The sequence below is a fragment of the Corylus avellana genome, chromosome 3 (genome assembly GCF_965113065.1).
Source record: "Corylus avellana chromosome 3, dhCorAvel1.hap1.2, whole genome shotgun sequence".
Taxonomy (NCBI): domain Eukaryota; kingdom Viridiplantae; phylum Streptophyta; class Magnoliopsida; order Fagales; family Betulaceae; genus Corylus; species Corylus avellana.
This window is the reverse complement of record NC_142492.1, coordinates 3,707,442-3,725,466: the sequence shown is the minus strand read 5'-3', so window position 1 is coordinate 3,725,466 and position 18,025 is coordinate 3,707,442. Positions and strand designations below refer to the sequence as shown.

General features: G+C 34.8%; 1 protein-coding gene across 2 annotated transcripts; it reads left to right on the top strand.

Annotated features, from left to right (window-relative positions):
- Positions 1-8,937: 8,937 nt before the first annotated feature.
- LOC132173747 (G-type lectin S-receptor-like serine/threonine-protein kinase At4g27290) lies at positions 8,938-13,471 on the top strand. 2 transcript variants are annotated; one of them, XM_088514531.1, is made up of 7 exons: positions 8,938-10,236; positions 11,054-11,182; positions 11,309-11,442; positions 11,978-12,188; positions 12,291-12,528; positions 12,606-12,756; positions 12,955-13,471. In XM_088514531.1, the coding sequence occupies exons 1-7, from the start codon at positions 8,967-8,969 to the stop codon at positions 13,255-13,257; spliced, it is 2,436 nt and encodes an 811-aa protein (XP_088370657.1). In that variant the 5' UTR covers positions 8,938-8,966; the 3' UTR covers positions 13,258-13,471. The 2 variants fall into 2 exon arrangements, with proteins under 2 accessions (XP_088370657.1, XP_088370658.1); XM_088514532.1 differs by lacking the exon at positions 12,606-12,756 and having other exon boundaries at positions 12,955-13,036.
- Positions 13,472-18,025: the final 4,554 nt, after the last annotated feature.

Genomic DNA, 18,025 nt, shown 5'->3' with positions numbered 1-18,025 from the left:
CAACTCAAAGAAGGAAAAAAGAAAGAGTCGGCTACAACTTCAAAAGGCCAGACAAGAAGACAAAACTTGATGGGCCCCACGTGAAGGACTTGAGATATTCAAGGCACCAAACAACAGATAGGATATCCAGAATGATTATGATTGCTGATGTTTTTGGACATGAAGCATTGCACTGCATCTCACTTCCTTGATTCTGTGATTTATTGTTGATTTTTTTAGGTAAGTAAAACAGAGTTTTATGTGACAAACCAATACATGCCCCTTTTAAAGTTGTTCAAAGCTTCATTTCTGTTTGAGGCATTGCAATTTGGCTTTCTTTTTCAGTAAGCCTTTGACATGGTTTGATGCTGTAAGCTTGGGTTGCCTTCTACTGTGAATATAGAAGCTATACTGAGTTGTATAAGGATAATGTGGATAGTTTGAGGAATTTTAGTTTGTGTGCTTTACAAGATTTGTTAGATCAAAATGTATCACATTTTGCGAAATAAGAATTTCCAAGCAAAACACCTGGCATGTTAGGATACAGAGGGGGGACAACATGAGGCTGCTAGGAAGTTACAAACATATGGTTTTCTAGTACTATCAACAGGAATAGGTGATGTCTTTGAGGTTGTAGCATTTGTTTTTTACTTGGTTATGGATGGTGTCAGAAGTTTAAGGAGAAAAAGAGAATATATTGAATGAATCTCATATTTCTCTTGCCGCTCACTATCTCTAGTACCAAAACACCAAAGCTAAATAAGTCAGATTTGACTGAGAAGAGTCCAAAATTCTATTGGCGGCGACCCCAAGAAGCAAGCTGATGTGTTACTGAGTTAGCATTACAGGAGATCTTTGTAGCAGTCCAAATGTGAAAGCAATCAAGTTGCTGAATTATATTCTCCAATGATCGATGAAAAGTTCCACTCTGAGAAAGAGGCTGCACTATTAATAGCTGATATAATCGTGAGGGAGTCACCTTCAAGTGAGAAGGAGTTGCAATCGAAGGAGCTGTCCATATTGACAGCTAAGGCAGCAGCGAAAGCTTTCACCAATATTAGCATCCAGTGAGGTGTGCTTCCTAGAGACAGCAACAATGGTGTTGCCGTTGGAGTCACTGAGAGTGGCAGCAGCCACGGCCATACCTTTGTGCATTGCCACATCAAAACTAGCCTTCAGAAAACCAGATGGTGGAGAGGTCCATAGCCGTGGCAGCTAAAATTTAAAATTCATGGACCCTTTTTTGTGGAATGGAGAAATGACCGCATGAGGGTGTAGCATGGCTTTGATCCAAGCCGAAATGGGTTGAGAGCCAACCACAGCCGTATACACTAAGGTCAACCCACCGTCTGATATAAACCAGTGGTTTTTCAGTGCATCTCTCTCCCACTCTTTCTTAGTTACATAGCTTGGACTAGCAAGGTCCTATGTTGAGATATCACTCAACCCAAAAGCTTAAAACTACTATCTTAAGCCCAATTATCTATATTAACAAGTCTCATTTATAACACATTTCTAATGAGAGACTCAATATTTTTATATTCACACTTGTGTAATCAATATTTCTAGGCATATTATGTAAAAGATACCGTGTTTTTATCTCGTGTATCAAATTTCTATTGAAGGTTGTAAAAATGAGTTTTATACAACATCTTAATAGGAGGGGCTCTCATCCAAAAATTGTTATTGATTTTCTCAATTGAATTTCTTCTAATGTAAATCGGTTTTGACGACCTAATCTATATTCATCTCATCAAAGGGTGTTACTTGTTTCAAATTGGTTATAGTATAAAGATTATTATAAGAATCAAATTAATTTAATGTGGTTTCTAAAAATTAGATCCAAAAAAATGAACAAATTATCCATTGAATCAAATCATTTTATACCAAAATCTTCAAGTTGGATTGGTTCATTTCTATGGATCTCTCATTTTCTTTAATTTGTCCAAATGCATACGTCTAAATACATTTCAATCAACCATTAAGTGCCCGCACCCTCAGGCAACGAACACACTTGTGAATGCATTGAGAGGTTGAGAAGAGGAGTGAGGTGATGGGTGTACCCTGAGAAACAAGGAAGGAAGAGGAAGAAGACGAGTTGAGTGTATTTGGATCCTAGTTCTTGTAAAAGGAAGGGTAAATTTGTCCAAAAAAAAAGAGTGAAAAGACAAATTAATTTGCCCTCCCTTTTACAAGAACGTTCTCCTCTCCCATTCATCACGGAGCCTGAACTTGGGATAGGTAGAGGTTAATTAAGGGCTAAAAATTTTAGTGGGTAGGGATCAATAGGCCAAAAAAATAAATTTTACCTTATAAAATTTATTTTTCCTTGGATTGGGGGGGGCATGGCACCACCCCCAGTTCCGTCCCTGGGTGGACATGAATCAGAGAAAACGAGAGAAGGGAAAAAGTAGCGACTGTTCTTTTAGACTAGAAAAATATTGAAGTACTTTCGAACTAAATCTCAACCTTTCATTTTTTTAACTTGTAGTTTTAGCTACATTATATAAGCCAAATTTATAAAATAAATACTATTCATTTCTGTTAAAATAGAGATGACCGACCCCATTCACATGGAGAGTTATTGCAGGCGTCTCATGAAGTCTATTTCTGATGACTTATTTTTTTGGAATAAGATTCTTTGCACAATATTATATAGTATTAAATATATAATTTTTAAATATTAACCATAAAATGAAATATTATGTTTAAAATAAGATCCTTTTAAGCGGAGGTGAGGGCAGCCATTGCAAAATTAATAACGCTCATCTTCCTCAGTGACTGTTAATTGCAATTGTGGTACACTGAGAACCTATCGAAATTATTGTGTACATTTCAGACCAGAAAGTAGAAAGAGCCACACTGTACATATTTATTGGCCTGGGCCCACTGTCAGCTACTTTGTTAGTGTTGGTGACTATAAATCATTTATTATTATTAGTACTGCTTGACCTAAATGGATAAAGTCCCTATTTTCTTTTTTAGAAGGAGCTCATTTTAGAAAGAGTGTTCCAACCTTCAAGTGAAATAGAAAAATAACACTGTAAAATGATATATATATATATATATATATATATATATATATATATATGTGTGTGTGTGTTAAATTAACACTTTGGTGATTGAATTTACCTCTTTCTATAAGTTTAAGCTTTTAGAATAAATAGTAATTTAACACGGTATCAGAGCTAAAGGTCGTGTGATCGAACTTTGACTCCATCAAATCACCCATCATTTAAATTAAATATTTTACGTGTTAAAAAATTTAATGATATATATATATATAGTTCGTCATGCATGACACTACTACTCCAGGTCATGATGCTATATATGCCTCACAATCTGGCTTACTAATTAATACACATGGAAAATGCCTTGTATGAGGATTAAAAGAAGAAGCAGCAGCCACCCATCGGCAAAAATCTCCAAGAGTTTTATTTTTGTTGAATTTATTTATTTATTTTCCTCATGTTAAGCTGCAACACCAATTTCACATCAAGAGGACCTAAAATCACTGAGAAGAATGGCTTAGAGCCTTGTTGGGGCTCACTAGGATGCTTAAGTCAGTTGAAAACTAAGAAATAAATCTTTTTTTTTAGAAGAAGAGTTTTGTAATTAATGTCTTTCAAACTTAGAGTCTTCTTTAATTTATACCATGTTTCCCTCCCATTGAAGGTCATTCTTCTTTCGTATGACTTAGTTGCGTGTAGTTTATTGACTCGATCGTGTGTTGTTCGTTCATGAATCAAGGTCACATGCTCTAACGATAGTAACCCTTCCTTTGTCACGGGTCAAGTGACATTCTGTCATTGTGACAAGAAGATAGTGATACTCCCATACAATTTCAAGCGTAGAGTAGATTCTTGTGAAAAGATGTTGACATCGAGATTGAATTTTTTAAAAAAATTTAGTAGCTCTATATTTATATATTCTCTCTAGGGGGGCTGGGTGGCAATGAATCAATTATGAACATGACAATTCCAATTAGTAATTGGATTAACCGTTATAAAAAAGGAAAAAAAAAAAAAGAGGTTAATTCACATTGACACGTCAATGAGATAAGAAATAAGAGGATGAGAGTATGGCATCTACATTATTCAGTCACATAATTATAAACATTACTTATAAGGAATAAGAATAAAAAATAAAAAATTGTATAAACATTATGTTTACAGGTGTCTTTTTCTAACAAAAAGAAAAGGTTTTTTTTTTTATAATTTCCATTATTTTTTGGAAAGCCAAGTACTGATTTAATAATTTCCATTATTAAAGTCGTTGCAGTGTGAACACATTGATTATAGAAACTGACAAATTTATATGGATATCTCCATAAATTTATGTGGCTTCTATCACTTCCTTCTCTTTCACGTAGTAAACATGAGTCGCTTCAATCAAAAGCCCAGTCGTGGAGGAAACATCCTTCTTCTTGATTGGTCCAATTTCTGAGCTATGAAAAAGTTAATGCTAAAATAATCCAAAATCAAAGACTCAATCAACATAAATTCAGTTGAAAAATCGTCTTAACTAAGGGTAGCTCAATCGATTATAGACCACGTATAATAAAGTGGATATCCTTAGTTCGAATTTTTTTTCTTCCATTTTCTTGCGTGGATATATCCAAAAGAACAAAAAAAAAAAAAAAAAAAAAAAAAGTTGAAAAATCGTCAAAATTGGCCACTCAATTGAAGCACCCGTCAAGCAGCACTCGAGCGGTGTGAGTCCCCTGTTTGCACCCAAAAGGGGTGCTTGCGGACGAAAGGTCAAAGATCCAGCTCAAGTTAAACCACAATACCGGGTCAGGTCTACAGACACCATACCAACTCAAATCACCATACCTCCTCTTCTCCAAGTTTCTTGTTTTTTTGGTTCTTGTAAGAAACTGCTTTTATTGTTTGAACTTTTATGATAAATAGAACAGAGGACCAAGTCCTCATGCGGCAATTACAAACATCAGTGTCTCTATTTCAAGGAAAAGACTTGTTTCAATCTTTGGGCACCATAACTGATATGTTGGGCTTTCAAGTCATCACGGCCTTGTTTGGGAAGCAAGATTTTCCAACTCAATCTCAAATTTTTTCTAAATTCAAGTTTGGCAATTTTTTAAACTCAATTCAACTCAACTCAAAAAATTTCAACTTAACTCAACAATTTTCAACCCAATTAATAAAAATTATAAATAAAGATTGAAAAAATAAATAAAATAAATAAATAAATAAATTTAGGGTAGCCGAAACACCCCAGGTGGTGGCTGGGCCACCCCAAGCCCAACTGGGGTGGTTCGACCACCCATTAATATTTTATTATTTTTTAAAACTTCTTATTATTATTTTTTTATTTAAATTTAAAATATATGTAATATTTTATTATTATTTCTATCAATGGGACATATGTTTCATTTATGACCTTAGAGAGATCCTAATTATTAATTAGATATTCTCTAATCCAAAATGGATAGAAGAAAATCTTCTACCGTGTTTGACCCACATTCCTTCGTGGGCCATAGGTCGAATAATGAAGGTTGTTGATAGAGGACAATTTTCAATCATATTTGCTTTAACAAAAGGGACATATATAGCGATTCTGACATCATATGGAGACATAATTAATGGCGTTGGAAAGCTCATTTAGAGGGTTACAAAGTCATATTTCATTAAGTTTTCCTAATTCAAATGTTTACTGAGTTAAAATAGACCGTAAAAAGAAAATTGAAAAGCCGTACAAAATTGCTCGTATGTTGTTTATGTTTGAACAAGCTTTAAAACAAGTTGACAAAATAGCTCGTTCAATAACTCATATGAAGTTGGGTTCGAATGAGTTATTCATAGATGCACTCGTTTAAAGTTGGGTTAGAACGAGCTGCTGTGTGAATTGACAATTCATGTAAGAATACGAGGAAACCATAGTTAGGTTCGAAAGAGCCTCTTACACGTTCAGACAAGCTCCAATAAATTTTTGTAAACAAACTTTTATTTGAACGTTTTCTTAGGTTCAGGAGTCTAGGTAGTATAAATATATGTAATGGCTATCTATAGCCTTAATTTATTATGTTATTTTGACCAGTGATCAATGAAAAACACTTTTAAGAGTGGTTTTCTTTTCTATCCACATTAAATCCTTGATTGAGTATTAGTTTTAAGAAGAGTTGTGATTCTTATCTTGTTTGTCTTGGCAAACTAATCACTACACGCTGCATTAATTGATATCAAAGTCAAGTTGCACTGCATCAATTATTTAATTGTTGATGGAGATCTTGTGGGCTAAACAACAACAAAATTCGTCCAAAGCGCGTTAACTAGCAGAGCAGGAACGTTAGTAATTACTACTCTTAACTATCGGCAAATATATCAAGGATGTGAATTAAATTAAGCTGGAAGAGAAATGATAGGATTATAAAATATTTTACAAAATAATTTTATTGTCCTATTATAATTGAAAACGAGATAAATTTATATTTTAAAAAATTTAATCATATTTTTTAAAAAAAAAAAAAAAAAATTAGAAGCCTAACAATTTTTCAGCTGAAAAGGCTAAAAAAAACAAAAATTGCTAAATAGAAAATCTCTTTTTAAACCATGAGATGGTAGAATTTGTAAATGGGTTAAAGTAATTCCAAAAATATTTATGTATAATATTTATCCCACAAAAGAAAAGGTAATTGTGAAGTGGGAGAGTATTGTTCTCAAAGTTAGAATTGTAAGAGTCATTCATTTATGAGGACTTCAAAGGGAAGTTGTGGCATTTAAAACTCTCCGCATCCAATTCCCAATGCTCCAACTACCTCGCATTTACTTCGATCGACAGATGGACGGATGGATGGGACGGATGTGCGTGGAGGCCAGAGGGGGGGACCACATGAAGACGACACAAATCTCAGCCCCAATTGTCTCATTTATGAGCTTCACATGCATGCTTACGTGTTCTCTCTCTCTCTCACGAATCACGATAGAATGGGTGGTCGTTTCTGAGCCACCACCAATGCAGGCGCAGAGCACATCCGTCCCATCCATCCGTCCATCCGTCGATCGGAGTAAATGCGAGGTAGTTGGAGCATTGGGAATTGGATGCGGAGAGTTTTAAATGCCACAACTTCCCTTTGAGGTCCTCATAAATGAATGACTTTGACAATTCTAACTTTGAGAACAACACTCTCCCACTTCACAATTACCTTTTCTTTTGTGGGATAAATATTATACATAAATATTTTTGGAATTACTTTAACCCATTTACAAATTCTACCATCTCATGGTTTAAAAAGAGATTTTCTATTTAGCAATTTTTTTTTTTTAGCCTTTTCAGCTGAAAAATTGTTAGGCTTCTAATTTTTTTTTTTTTTTTTTTTTTTTTTTTTTTTAAATATGATTAAATTTTTTAAAATATAAATTTATCTCGTTTTCAATTATAATAGGACAATAAAATTATTTTGTAAAATATTTTATAATCCTATCATTTCTCTTCCAGCTTAATTTAATTCACCCTTAAATTAAATCTATGTAGCATAATTGACACTTTTAAAAACGGATTCTCTCCATAACGGCATTACTCGAAAAGGTTGTTTATATATAATAGGCGATATTAGTACTTTGGATCACAAAAGGGACTCATTTTAGAACCAGCTGGCATGTGTTAGTAAGGAAATTCTTTTAGGGCATGTAGCTCTGAATTCACTGGAGGGGTTCCACTTTTTATTTATTTATTTTTTATAATTTTATTTTATTTATTCAAATGCAATACAGGAACGTGGGAGGGGGATACAAGAGGAGTTAAACTTATTGTTTCTAAACCAAAGCATGAGATATCAACATAAAATGATCTGCTTATTAGAAAGGGGAAAAAAAGTACAATCTGCTTGCAAAGATTAGCATACTTATGTTAGTTAAAGTACGATCTTCTAATTGGCGTAGGAAAAAGGGTTGTTACAAAGTGAGATTTTTCTATTCTTATTTAAATGGAAAAAAGAATGAGATATCTCATGAAAATGCTTTGAAATACGAGACGAGAAGCAAGTAGCAACTACTTTGCCTAAAATGTATACTCTAAAATTTGCACATTACCATCATTTCAAAGCATTCCAACTTTAAAAAGAAGATAAATCTAAGCTAATATAAAAAATAATACTAGCAAAGTTCAAATTATTATTATTATTATTATTTTTAAAATGCTCATACCCCCCACCACCCCCCACCCTTTTTTTTTTTTTTTTTTTTTTCAATGCGGGGAAGAGGGGAGAGGGAAAAGTTAAAAATAAAATAAAATAAAATAAAGGCAACCGAGCCAACTCTATAATAGTTGAAAATATGTCAAATAATTAGAAAATATGTCAATTAATAATTAGGATCTCTCTTGAGAGATATCCTAAGGCTATAAATGAAACATATGTCACAGTAATAGAAATAATAATAAAATATTCTATATATTTTAAATTTAATTAAAAAAATAATAATAAGAAGTTTACAAAAATAATAAAATATTAAGGGGTGGTTGGACCACCCCAGTTGGGCTTGGGGTGGCCCAACTACCACCTGGGGTGTTTCGGCTACCCTAAATTTATTTATTTATTTTTTCAATATTTATTTATAATTTTTATTAATTTGGATGAAAATTTTTGAGTTAAGTTGAAATTTTTTGAGTTGAGTTGAATTGAGTTTAAAAAATTGCCAAACATGAATTTAGAAAAAATTTCAGTTTGAGTTGGAAAATCTTGCTTCCCAAACAAGGCCCACATAACTTACAAAAAGAAAAAAGAAAAAGTCATCACATACTCCCCGTTTGCAAGTAACGTGATAGGACTTCCATGCAGTAGAAAATCAACGGAGGCATTTATTGTCACTCCTGAATTCAAATTTGTTGAAAAGGAAAATAGATTGAAGGGGAGTGTCCAGAAGAAACAGTGCGCTCTCAAGTCTTGACTTGTATGGATTATGGATATACTACACCACATACATATATTACTTTCTCCAAGGAAGAAAAGATAAACCATTAGAAAATCAATGGACGCCACTACTCATCTTTTCGTCTACTCTTTCTTCTTCTCTCTGTTTAGAATCTCTATTACACAAGACTCTATTACTCCAACTCAGTCGATCAGAGACGGTGGCACTGCTTTAGTTTCAGCTGGCGGATCATTCCAGTTGGGATTCTTCAGCCCAGGTAACTCCAATAGTCGGTATGTGGGAATTTGGTACACAGTGTCTTCGGAGACAGTTGTGTGGGTAGCCAACAGAGAAGCGCCGCTTAGCGATCACTCGGGAGTTTTAAAGGTCACTGATGATGGAATTCTTGTGCTTCATAATAGCACGAGTGGTGTTGTTTGGTCATCTAATACATCCAGAACCGTAGAAAATCCAGTTGCGCAGCTCTTGCACACCGGAAATCTTGTTGTGAAAGATAGAAACGATGGCGACCCAGAGAAATTTTTGTGGCAGAGTTTTGACTATCCTTGTGACACGCTCCTACCAGAAATGAAGCTTGGATGGAACTTGGTAACTGGTCTAGATAGGTTTATTTCATCTTGGAAGAGCACGGATGATCCTGGTCAAGGTGCGTTTTCAATACGGCTAGATTCTCGTGGGCTTCCGCAAATGTTTAATATGGAGGGAGATTCAGTAAAGGCCAGAGCAGGGTCATGGAATGGCCTTGCTTTTACGGGATATCCTCAATTAAGACCGAATCCAGTATATGAGTATGGATTCGTGTTGAATGAGAAGGAGGTCTATTACTGGTACAAACTTCTAAACACTTCTGTTTTCTCAAGATTTGTGGTAATCCCATCAGGCGTTGGGCAGCGACTCACTTGGATGGATCGGACACATACTTGGGAGTTCTTCATTACATCCCAACCAGATCAATGCGAAAATTATGGCTTATGCGGTGCATATGCTACCTGCAACGTCAATAGGTCTCCTGTATGTTCATGCTTGGAAGGATTCTTTCCCAAGTCTCCAAAATATAGGGATTCGATAGATTGGTATGATGGGTGTGTTCGAACAACTCCTTTGGAATGCAATGACGGAGATGGATTCCTAAAGCGCACGGGGGTGAAATTGCCGGACACGTCTTCTTCCTGGTATAACAAGAGCATAACCCTCCAGGAATGCAAAGGAATGTGTTTGAAAAACTGCTCCTGCACAGCATATGCAAGTTTAAATATCAGCGAAGGAGGAAGCGGATGCGTGCTTTGGTTTGGTAGCCTGATTGATATGAGAGAATTCTCTGAGGGTGGGCAAGACATCTATTTAAGGATGGCCATTTCAGAATTGGGTACGATTTCACTTCTATTTTCTCTTTGGATTTTGCTGATTTTTTTTTTCTTATATTTTAAATAGAAGTAACTTCACTAAAGACTCCTGAACTTTCACTCGATTTGACAAAACCCCCTAAACTTAAAAATCTCTCAATTTAGTCTCATGAACTTTCAATTGCTCTCAATTTGAATCTTTCCGTCAAATTTAGCCGTTAGAAATAACAAAAAATACAAAAATATCCCTGATTTTCGGTTTTTTTTTTTTTTTTTAATAAAAAAATGTTTTGGAATTAAGGATAAAGTTGGAATTTTATAAAAAAGTATGAGGTATAAACGTCATTTAACGTTTAAAATCTAATAGATTGTTCCAAATTGATTGCAATTGAAAGTTCAGAAGACTAAATTGAAAGATTTTAAAGTTTGGCAGGGGGATTTGTCAAATCGGGTAGAAGTTCAGGGGTTTTCAGTAAAATTACCTCTTTTAAATAAGACATGGAAAACTATGTCGACGGCGAAAGTACAATTTTTACATGTTTGTTCATTTTATGAGGTAGAAATGACGATATACTACTAATTAAATGATTAAGTTTATAATTTTTTACATGTTAAGTTTTTGAATAAATAATAATTTAAGGTGGTATCAAAGCACAACTCATGAATTGAAATCCTGATTATAGAGTTTATAAAACTTGCTTAATAAGGTGATCATACAACAACTAGCCAAATTGTAATGCTTGGAAAACTAGGAGGTGGGGGTGTTGAGATCAACTACTTCATCCAATTTATTCGCACCCATTTCCCGTCTAGATACCTGACTCTATTTTGGTCTTTCAGAACATCTTGAGAAAAAGAGACGCTCCGGTGAGAAGAAAGTAGTAGGAATCATAGTCAGCTCAACATTACTATTTGTGGGAGTGACAATAGTTGCACTAGTCTCATGGAAGAAGAAACTCAAAACCCAAGGTAGAAACTCAAAACCTAAATATGCCTTTCACGAAGAACATGTTTGGGGGTAAGTATTTCACTTTGGATAAAAGAGCTATCAAAGATTTTTTTTTTTTCATGCCTATGCATCTCTTGCTATGTTAGGAACAACAAAAATAAGTCATGGGAAGGAAGATATGGAGTTACCGATGTTTGATCTAGCAGCCATAGCTAATGCAACAAATAATTTTTCAAACAACAAGAAGCTGGGAGAAGGTGGCTTTGGACCTGTGTACAAGGTAAAGAACAACGTAAATCGAAGACCTATATTTTTCATTTTCGGGTGACATCGTGTGTTACTATTGAAAGATACGCTATAAAACAACATATGTGCGTTACTATTAAAATGATGTTGCCCAGTAAGGCGACGTTGTTTCTACAGCGGTTGGCGTCACTGGGGTGAAGTTGTTCCACTGTTGAAAACACACCTCTCAAAATGAGGTGTCGTTTGCACAGTAACAACACCATCTATGGTGTCGTTGCACTCTTCAAACGATACCTCTTTTTGAGAGGTGTCGTTTGCACAATGAAGGGACGCCTGTTAATGTTGTTTTGTTAAAACGACACCTTTCAAAAGGAGGTGTGGTTTGCACAGTAATGACACAATATGTGGCGTCGGTGCACTGTTCAAACGATATCTCTTTTTGAGAGGTGTCATTTGCATATTGAAGGGACGCCTGTTAGTGTCGTTTTGTTAAAACGACACTAAGCCATGCGTCACCATCCTTAGTATATTTTGTAGTGTCCAAGTTATACACACTCTTTCATTTTCAGGGTAAATTGCCAGATGGAAGAGATATAGCTGTGAAGAGGCTCTCAAAGAATTCTAAACAAGGATTGAACGAGTTAAAAAATGAAGTTATTTTGATTGCAAAACTTCAACATCGTAATCTTGTGAAGCTTCTTGGTTGTTGCATTCAAGAGAATGAGAGCATGTTAATCTATGAATATATGCCCAACAAAAGCGTGGACTTCTTTATTTTTGGTTTGAACCTTGACCTTGACTTGATTTAGAGCATTCATGTTTAGACTTATCCTCTTTAATTAATGAAATTGATTGTACTAACATGAGTGTGAAATGGCACAGATCAAGCAAAGAGTAAATTACTAGATTGGCATAAGCGCATTAATATTATTCGTGGTGTTGCTAAAGGGCTCCTCTATCTTCATGAAGACTCTAGATTGCGAATTATCCATAGAGATCTCAAAGCTAGCAATATCCTTCTCGATAACAACATGAATCCAAAAATTTCGGACTTTGGTCTTGCTAAATCATTCGGGGGAGATCAAATTGATTCTGAGACCAATAGGATTGTTGGAACATAGTAAGTATGCTTAAACTTCTTTTATAGATTAAGTTCAGCTGTTTTTAACTTCTTTTCATTACAATGATATTTGGCAGTGGTTATATGTCTCCCGAGTATGCAATGCATGGACAGTACTCAATAAAATCTGATGTATTTAGCTTTGGAGTTTTAGTATTAGAGATATTGAGTGGAAAGAAGAACAGAGGATTTTGTCACCCAGACCACCACCTTAATCTTCTTGGACATGTAAGCTCAAAGAGTGACATATCCTACTAATTTACTTTTTTTTTTTTTTTTTTGCTTCGAGTTTCACTAACAATGCAATTCCTGACAGTATAGCAGGTCTTATGATGCCCCTATTATTATGATGCTATTTTAATATTCATCGGCGAATTTGAAGGCATGCAGTCTGACCCATTAAATTTTGGCTTTCATTTCTTTCAGGCGTGGAAACTATGGATGGAAGACAGGCCAATGGAATTGATCGATGAATTGGTAGGTAACTTGTGCACTGTATCAAGTGTATTACGACACATTCATGTGGGTCTGTTATGTGTGCAACAAAGACCGGAAGAGAGACCAAACATGTCATCTGTTGTTCAAATGTTGAGCAGTGAGAATTTATTGCCTAAGCCGAAACAGCCGGGTTTCTTTTCCATAGATTCACCTAAAGCAGATTCTTCATCTAGAAAGCATGTAACTTGTTCAGCTAATGAAATCACCAATTCAGTGTTTGAAGCACGATAAAGTACATCACTTGAGAGCGAGAGCAGAGAGTTGTTTTTATAGGAATTTATGTAATCTTGATTTCAGCATATTTAGCTAAACAAAAAGGTTTGGAAGCTGCTACTCTTTTGGACAGAAGGGTCAAAAAGATGAAGAGCTTTGGCTAAGTGCAAGACCGATCCTACCATATTGATGTTGTTTATTCATATAGTAGATTAATCTTTACACATAGGACTATATCATGCGTTTCAGAGTGTTTGCTCTTCTATGAATAAGTATAGAATCAATTTCTTTCACAATGCATACTATAAATTTCGATCTAATTTTTCACCTGAAATGTAGTTAAACGGTTGCAATTGAAAGTTTATGCCAAAACATGCTCTCCAGGAAACTCTTGGCTTTCTTTTACTGCATGATGCCTTATTTTCTGCATATCTTACTAGTGTTCAATTAAAAACTCTACAGCAACTTTGTAACTCTTCTGTACTGAAAGTTAAATACCTAAAACATTTAGGCCTCGTTTGGTTCGCGGAATGTCTAGTCCATTGGAAAAGGATTAGCTACTACTGGAATAGAAAAGTGTGGAATAAATTAGCTATTCCTATTCCTTTATTTGGTTGTAACACTAGAATAGACTATCTAATCTTATTCCTTCGTTTGATACAATATAATATGTTGGTGAATTGAATCATATTGTGATCAAATTTCCTAAAATACCCTTCTAATACAAATATAATTTATATTATTAAGGACTTTCATTCTTTTTTCATTCCTTTTTTTATTTATTTTTTTATTTTTTTATTTTTTATAATATAAACAACTTTACTATAATTTTTTTTTTTTTTAATAATTATGTCAGGTATATAGCCTTTTTTTTTTTTGGCAATTATGTTACAAAATTATTTATATTAAAATAAATATATAGTTGGAGAAAACAGAATCAAACCCAATCTTGAAATCAAAAAAATATAGTTGGAGAATGTAAAGAGAATCAAAAGAAATCAGATAACATATTATAATTTTATAAAAACCTTTCAGATTTTGTTTCTCCGTCAAAGAAAAAAAAAAACTGAGAAAAGGAGATTCGAAGAAACAGAATAAAAAAAGAAAAGAAAAAGAAGTACATAAATAAAAAAAAAAATAGAGAAACGGAGAGAATAAAATCAGAGAGAAACAGTACAGAGAATCAAAAGAAATCAAAAAACATAATTAAAAAAAAAAACTTGAGAAACGGTACAAAGAAGGGAGACGACATAGAGAAAAAAAAAATCCGTTTGCACTTGCAGAAAAACTGTATCAGAAGAATCAGAGAAAAAATAGAAAGAGAGATAACAAAATATAGAGACGGAGAAAAGAGAAACGGAGATATATATATATAGAGAGAGAGAGAGAGAGAGCGAGGGAGAGAGAGAACGAAATTTAATCCTATAAGTGGGGTTTTTTTGTGACAATTTACACAATTAATTTAATCCCACAGGAAAGGATTAGCTAAGCCACTCATTTTTAAATGGCTTAGCTAACCTTGTGTGTATGGGATTAGTAATCCCATGGAAATAGATTAGTCCTAGGAATAGAGTGTTACCAAACAAAGGACTAGCTATACCTAGTGTTAGCTAGTCTAATTCAAGGGTCTATTCCGCAAACCAAACGGGGTCTTGGTGTTTTGCTGTTGTCTTTCACTGGCAATAGCAATAAAAGTAATTATTAAAGCACTACAGTAGATGTATAAAGAAATTTAAAATAATTTTTTCTTGTCTTTACCCATATATTCTAACGAGCCTTTAGCAATGTAATGGTTAGTCCATTGGTTGAAATTCTAAATTGCTTGATGAAGAATCTATATCTGGCAGAAAGCTTTGGGTAAGAAGACCGGGCTCTTTAGGCTGAATTGCATTGCTGGTTTTTTTTTTTTTTTTTTTTTCTTTTCTTTTTATTGTTGGGTGCATTTTGTTGTTCCTGCTAGTTCTTTATTTGCTAGCTGAGAAAGTTTTCAGTTCCGGAGATGAAAATTGAGTGATTATTTATGTTTGGTTGCTTAGAAAATTTGGGAGAAGGGAATGAAACTATAGAGTAGCTTTATGTCTTTAGGGATAATTACCTGGCAAGAAGTAGCTGTGTCTAGATAATAAAGTGTTGCTGGAGCGGATATCACAATAAACAACACAATTATGGTGATGTGGGAAACTGGTTTTGTTGGTTGAACTATGAGAGAAAGTGCACTAGTGTAGAGAATTGCAAGAACATGGAAAATTATAGAATCCATGGGAGCTAAATTTGGAGAAGTGGGAAGAAGCTTCTACAAAAGCATCAATAGTTATAGCTATTGATTGCACAATGCGTAATCTATTCACCAACTGTAATCAGAGAGTTAAAATGCTTAATCTGTTCACTACAAACAAAGACATGCGAGGAGCCTTTTTGGCAGATTGCACAATGCTGGATAGATGAGAGATCATTGCCCTGTAGCAGATTGAAAACTAGTGGGGTTCGATTTGGAGGTTCTGTGATTTCTCACGTAGGAAAACAGAAAGTTCAAGGACTGAAGGACCATGTTGCAGTACAAGATTGGATTTTTTTTATTTCTATGCATATTTATGCAGGGAGGCTTGCTTCCTCTCATACTCATTTTTGTTCCTTCACTTTCTGTTTATGAAAACCCAGATGAAATTGAAAAGTTGATTGAGTGGATAGTGTTGTGCACGAAATTAAAATACAGGATCCCAAAAAAGCAGAAAAGAATATAATAGAAAATAGATCAATCACATATGATATCAAGATTTAAGTGGTTCGGCTTGACAAGCCTACATCCATTGACGGAGACGAGCCAGAGAAAATTCATTAACAAAAAGATGGAGTACAAAGATAACATGGAGAAAATCACTCAAAACCCAAAGCCCCAATACACCAAAATCTCACTCTCACACAAAAGAGAAAAATATAGAAAGAGATAAAAAATTGACAAAGAAAACTCTCTTCTTCTCTAAGTGCCACAAGGCACAACAAAGTGAAAAAACCCTAATGAGATATGTGGCTTTTAATTTTTCTTCCAATTCGCTATGTTGCAAAGCCTCTCTTTTATAGTTAGCAAAGTTGGTTTAGTTCTCCTAAAATGAAAAGTATTGCAAATCCAAAACCAACTCAAAGAAGGAAAAAAGAAAGAGTCGGCTACAACTTCAAAAGGCCAAACAAGAAGACAAAACTTGATGGGCCCCACGTGAAGGACTCGAGATATTCAAGGCACCAAACAACAGATAGGATATCTAGAATAATTATGATTGCTGATGTTTTTGGACATGAAGCATTGCACTGCATCTCACTTCCTTGATTCTGTGATTTATTGTTGATTTTCTTAGGTAAGTAAAACAGAGTTTTATGTGACAAACCAATACATGCCCCTTTTAAAGTTGTTCAAAGCTTCATTTCTGTTTGAGGCATTGCAATTTGGCTTTCTTTTTCAGTAAGCCTTTGACATGGTTTGATGCTGTAAGCTTGGGTTGCCTTCTACTGTGAATAAAGAGCTATACTGAGTTGTATAAGGATAATGTGGATAGTTTGAGGAATTTTATTTTGTGTGCTTTACAAGATTTGTTAGATCAAAATGTATCACATTTTGCGAAATAAGAATTTCCAAGCAAAACACCTGGCATGTTAGGATACAGAGGGGGGACAAAATGAGGCTGCTAGGAAGTTACAAACATATGGTTTTCTAGTACTATCAACAGGAATAGGTGATGTCTTTGAGGTTGTAGCATTTGTTTTTTACTTGGTTATGGATGGTGTCAGAAGTTTAAGGAGAAAAAGAGAATATATTAAATGAATCTCATATTTCTCTTGCCGCTCACTATCTCTAGTACGGAAACACCAAAGCTAAATAAGTCAGATTTGACTGAGAGGAGTCCAAAATTCTATTGGCGGCGACCCCAAGAAGCAAGCTGATGTGTTACAGAGTTAGCATTACAGGAGATCTTTGTAGCAGTCCAAATGTGAAAGCAATCAAGTTGCTGAATTATATTCTCCAATGATCGATGAAAAGTTCCAATCTGAGAAAGAGGCTGCACTATTAGTAGCCGATATAATCGTGAGGGAGTCACCATCAAGTGAGAAGGAGTTGCAATCGAAGGAGCTGTCCATATTGACAGCTAAGGCAGCAGCGAAAGCTTTCACCAATATTAGCATCCAGTGAGGTGTGCTTCCTAGAGACAGCAACAATGATGTTGCCGTTGGAGTCACTGAGAGTGGCAGCAGCCACGGCCATACCTTTGTGCATTGCCACATCAAAACTAGCCTTCAGAAAACGAGATGGTGGAGAGGTCCATAGCCGTGGCAGCTAAAATTTGAAATTCATGTACCCTTTTCTGTGGAATGGAGAGAATGACCGCATGAGGGTGTAGTATGGCTTTGATCCAAGCCGAAATGGGTTGAGAGCCAACCACAGCCGTATACACTAAGGCCAACCCACCGTCTGATATAAACCAGTGGTTTTTCAGTGCATCTCTCTCCCACTCTTTCTTAGTTACATAGCTTGGACTAGCACGGTCGCATGTTGAGATATCACTCAACCCAAAAACTTAAATCCATTATCTTGAGCTCAATTATTTATATTAACAAGTCACATTTATAACACATTTTTTATGGGAGACTCAATATTTTTATACTCACACCTGTGTAATCAATATTTTTAGGCACATTATATAAAAGATACAATGTTTTTATATCTATTATATTGTGTTTTTATCTCGTGTATCCAATTTCTATTGAAGGTTGTAAAAATGAGTTTTACACAACATCT